Here is a 5,306-nt window from a genome sequence, read left to right on the forward strand (position 1 = left end):
AAAATATATATATAATTTAATTTCATGTCGAACGAAAATTATTCTAATCATGATATTTAATAGAGGTACTTTTTTACCCAAATAATTGCGTTAACTCTGTCTGGTTTTATCAATTAACCCCTTTTACCTTTTCCACGTAGATTTTATTCGATCAAAAATATATAAAACTGGTAATTATTTATGTATGTGTATAAATTCACTTCACTTGCAGCACTTATGCAAAGCCGCCTGTAACTTGCGTGTAATCAGGTTTGATCCCAAAGCCTATTACGTAAATACATACATACATACATACCTACTCTACTGACATGCATTTAAATATGTATGTATATGTATATATGCATTTATCTACATATGTATGTATGTGCAAATACATATGCTCACTATATTGAGTTAAAATGCAAATAGCCGTGCACTTAAATGCCCATGAATTTCTGGGTGAATACAAATTTTGCTGAATGCAATTTTTGGCGAATACTTTTATCCTCTTGAAATTGTCCATATACAAAGTACTTGCACTTTGTTGGACAACATAAATCATTTATGACTAGGCACGTGCGTATATGTACATTAGGGTGGTCCTTTAAAAAAATCCAATGAGCGATTTTTTTCAGTCTCACCCCTTCAATCGGTAATACCACGGTCACAGACATCACATACAACTTTTGGTCCCGATTGGAGACGGTTAAGGCGTGTCACACTGAGGCCACAGTTCAGATTCCTCTATTGAGACTCAAAAAATTAAAATTAATTTTTTTGCCAACTCATACCCAAAATCGATACTGATACTACCGTAGTCGAATATATCACATATAAATTTTGCTCCCGATTGAAGTCGGTTAAGGTGAAACGGAATGGGATCCATGGCTAGATGCTACATGCAGACTCAAAAAATTTAAAATATTTTTTAAATTTAATACCCAAAATCGATACTACTAAAGTCGAAGATATCATTGGAGAAATTAGTTAAGTAAGTTTTTATTTTGTCATTAGTTTACGTGTAACAGTTTTAAAATTGTTGCTATTTAAAAAAGTTCTTTAAAATTAACTACAAAATAGTTATTCCGTAAATGATAAAAAAAGTACCCCGGAGTGCCCTAATTTAATTTTTATAAAATTATTTTATTTATTTAGTCTTTTAGAAAGCCCTCACAAAAATTTAGCTTCCCTTTGCATCACTTTAGGATGAACAAATAAAAAATTTAAAAATACCAAAGCGAAACGACGAATCTCAAAGTTTTTAATTTGCTACGAAACCCCCATCTTGTCCTAGGTTAACCTGTACAATACAAATATGGGAAATTTTAGGGCAATATATAAAAAAACTTCGGGGTTTCAGTTTTTTGACTGATTTTGGCATTGTTAGTTTTTGCAAAACATTTGGGCAAATCTCACATAGTGTACTAAATAAATATTGGGATTCTTAAGTGGTCTTTGTCCGTCTGCAATCCATGCGGTAATGTCATCAACTCAGCTGCATAATGGTTGCATGGAAGGCGATGAGGTTTCACTATATCTTCTATCGAATTCCTATTTAATCGTCTTCCAATTCTTATCACAGTGGATACAACGAATACCGATGGCCTGAGCCACTCAAAATTCAAAGGTTACGTATACGCCAAGTAGACCACAACTGCCTAAGAAGAGTTGCTAAAGCGAAAAGGCGAAAATAAATTACAATGTAGCGATATGCAAATTCTATAAGTGCAACAGCGCGAAACAGAAGCGAACATCAGATAAGACATAGAGCTAACAATTGAAAATAAACAACAAACAGAAATACCAAAACAACTCCCAGCTAAACTAAAGAATTGGATGTGTGAAATGTGTGGTCTCACACGAAAATCATTGGGTCGTTAAATGGTGTTGGTAGTTTTAACGGTATTATTTCTTGCTTCAGTTTCGGCATTATGCTCTTCATTTGTGTGTGAGTAAGTATTTGTGTTTGTGTGTGTGTGTGTGTGTGTTGCAAACAAAGAAATGCCATTTCAACAGGAAATGCACACAACGGTATGTGAAAAATGTTTTTTTTTTGTTTGTGTTTTTCTTTGTATTGAACAAAGGGCTGAACCAACAAGAAAATCGAATACTCGTACGACAATAGCAATAATGGATGCAAGTGTAGAGCGTAGGTAGCTGATAGCTCAACAATAGATGAAGTAGGAAGCAATCCAGTGTAGTTAAGTTAAATAAATAAAAAGAGAAATTGAGGTTACTTGGATATGCGCAGTTACACAAAATGAAAGTTTGTAATCCAATCGAATTTACGATAAGGAAAAGAGGTGCAATAAAAAAAATTTAGATAGGTTGGCAGGTGAAAATGCAAGGGAAAGTACCGAAATGGAATTCGGGAAAAAAGTGCAAAGTTATCAGAAAAAAATAATCAAAGAAGAGTAGACGGTGAACTTTATTTTATACCAAACTATGTGCTGCAATAATACGAGTAAAAATGGTGGGTGTTCAATCTGCTAGTCAATGGGAGCCACATAAACGAATTGTAGGCGTGTTAGTTCTTTATTCACAAAGTCAATCTATTCGTTCGCAAATACTGATTAGCAAATGTATGAATGCATGTTGCACGTTCGTAAATCGATGCTTTGTTCGTTCTTTTTGTTCGCCGCTCAACTATGCACTTAGCCTAATGCGAAATCTATGTGTGTTGAGTCAGTAGGTTAGCAGTCTCTTATTTAATACACTACGAGGCCACCCTACTGCACCCCTGTTTACTTCCTTCCGGTTAACAACAATTTTGTGAAAAACAAAAAAAAAACTACTAAAAAGCAGCGAACATGAAAGAGAAATGGTTAAAAATCACGAAATACACGAAGATTTTTTGTTTCTTTGAAAGATAAGAAATTTACGGCCAATTGTTAGTGCAAATGGCGAGGATTTGCAAGCAGGATATTGCGTAGGATATTTCTAGGAAGGAGTGCATGTTAATCTCAATTAGTTTTGAGGTTATGTAATTAAGTTTTTCGGACAAAATCGATTTAAATTGGAAGTTCTTCAAGATTTTATAAGTACAAAGCTAAGTAGTTAGTGATGGTGCTAACTACTATATTTTAAATGTTACCTTATTTCCAGTTAGAAAAATAAATTTTTAAAATTTTAGTAGCAAATAAGTTACGCAAGCTGCTTGGTGCGCGGTATTGGCAAGCGATCAGGGTCTGTTCCGAAACTTTTTTGTAGGAAATTGAAAGTCTTACAAGTTTTTTATTTATATAAAACGAGAATTTCATGAAAAAATTGGGTTTAGTGACCCGTACTACCTCGCCGGTGGGAGCTAGGATTACATCGCAATCGGCACTTACAATCGACAATTCAAAAAAACAATAGTCGCAAAAAAAAATCGGCCGAGGTAACATACATAAAAAAATATAAAATATATATATATATATATATACCGACGAATTGATAACCTTCTCCTTTTTGTGAAGTCGGTTGATTAGTTGATTTGCCTTGGAAGTTTAAAAGCATTCATACTTACATACATACGTGTACACTTTTTAAATTGCTCTGTAATTATATTTAAGAAGCTACAAAATTAAATTTCCTTAAATTCCTTATATCAATGTGCATAAATATATAGATGTGTTTATAAGTATGTACTACTATAATGCTGGATTTCCACTAGGCATTAAATGGCAAAAACACAAACGAAAATGTCGGGCATTAAAAAATAATCGTGTCATTACATTAAAAATATATTCATTAAGTTCATTTCCACATTCCATTTTTTTAAACAAATTTTTTGTAATTTCAATGCCTAGCGCAATTTCGGCATAAGTTTGAGTGCCGCAGGAGATGTATGTAAAATGTAAAATAATTTCGGACGAAAGAGCTTTAAGCAAAGAATCTGTTAAGATGTTTATCGCATCAGGAATCGAACCTGAATTGTACCAAGCGGAGGAGTGCTACTCAACCACCAAACAACCTGCTTGCCTTAGAAGTACTAATCGCTTCCTAAATCTTTCCTCACGGATATAAATCTTGCAATTTTATTCTAGCATGTATACTCATACATTGCTTCCATCTCCATCCAGACTAGTTGGGCTGCTGTCATTTCGTGGAAAAATTTCACCCAACAGCTTTGTTTGAATATGAATACTAACACATTAATTAAACTTCAGCTCATTATCCTTATGCATTGTTTACATAATCCGACAAAGTTCACAATTTTTAAGTAAGCACTTAAGATTGCCAACTGAAGATGTTTCCAAAGACTAAATGCCAAACCACAATCTTTGGCAGCGCTTAGTGTCAAGCAATGAATTAAGTATAAAAGCTTCTTGTCTTGTGTAGTACACATGCCAACTGCACACATCCATACAACAATGAATTGATTATGTATTTGACTTTTCGCGCTTTTATTCTTCTGTTTTTTTACTTTTCCAATTCTTCTCTCATCTACCACTGCAAATGCATTTAGCCATAGTGGTATTATTGTGGTTATCTTGTAGCAAAGCTGGTGTCGCCAGCTTAAGTATGCTCAGCTCAATTGACTTGTTATATTAAATGAAAATATTTGCATGAACAATACATAAGTCAACAGCTTGCCATGAGGTCACATACACATGAAGAAGATTGAATGATCGGCACTAGAATGCCAACACCAAATGATTGTGTGGATGGTGGTGTGTGCGTTGGAAAGTCGCCGCAGTCATTGTCATCATGGTCAGCGACGCCCCATAATATACTAGGTGGCACAAGGAATAAGCTTTTGAGTTATACAGTTTTCTAAAATTTAAATATTTTGTGGTCGTACTTATACTAACGAATATTGAAACATACAACTACATATTGAGACTGAAAAAATTAAAATTATTATTTTTTCATCTAATACCCAAAATCGATAGACGAGGATATCACATAAATAAAATTTGGTCCCGATTGGAGTCGGTTAAGGCATGTCGCACAATATTTAAGAGATCACACAGCTCAATTAGCCAATGAACGCGGAATCTCGTTCGTCTTTTGAAACAGCGAGGATTATTGTCCCTTTTATAACAGAAAACACAACTCTATGCATTAAAGTCTTTTTTGTAAGTAACGCTTTTCACTGTCACTCTTCAAATTGCTTTAATATTTTATCAATAACTGTAATCAGTAAATACTTCATTTATACATATATGTATCATAATTTTATTATATATACATATCTATGCACTTATATACATATATCTACATACATACATACATGCATAACACGAATACATTCTAATATGGGTATGCCATGCAAACTCAATATATTAAACCGTTATTTACGAAGAGCAAAGAAATTCAATCAGTACAGTTGAGGCAGCTAC

The 5,306-nt window shown here is 33.7% G+C and overlaps 2 protein-coding genes across 3 annotated transcripts in view; both read left to right on the forward strand.

Annotated features, from left to right (window-relative positions):
* Positions 1–5,306, forward strand: part of LOC118747931 (calcium-binding protein E63-1) — a 191,426-nt gene that overhangs the window by 135,392 nt on the left and 50,728 nt on the right. The gene's annotated exons all lie outside the window — the stretch shown is intronic.
* The window catches only part of LOC118747498 (sodium-coupled monocarboxylate transporter 2-like), an 18,548-nt gene continuing 15,691 nt past the window's right edge, over positions 2,450–5,306 (forward strand). Inside the window, exon 1 of the mRNA XM_036481549.1 lies at positions 2,450–2,497. Coding sequence (XP_036337442.1) covers positions 2,450–2,497 — 48 coding nt within the window. The remainder of the gene's footprint in view (positions 2,498–5,306) is intronic.

Source organism: Rhagoletis pomonella, unplaced genomic scaffold (genome assembly GCF_013731165.1).
Source record: "Rhagoletis pomonella isolate Grant_MI unplaced genomic scaffold, Rhpom_1.0 Rhpom_scaffold_00012, whole genome shotgun sequence".
Lineage (NCBI taxonomy): Eukaryota > Metazoa > Arthropoda > Insecta > Diptera > Tephritidae > Rhagoletis > Rhagoletis pomonella.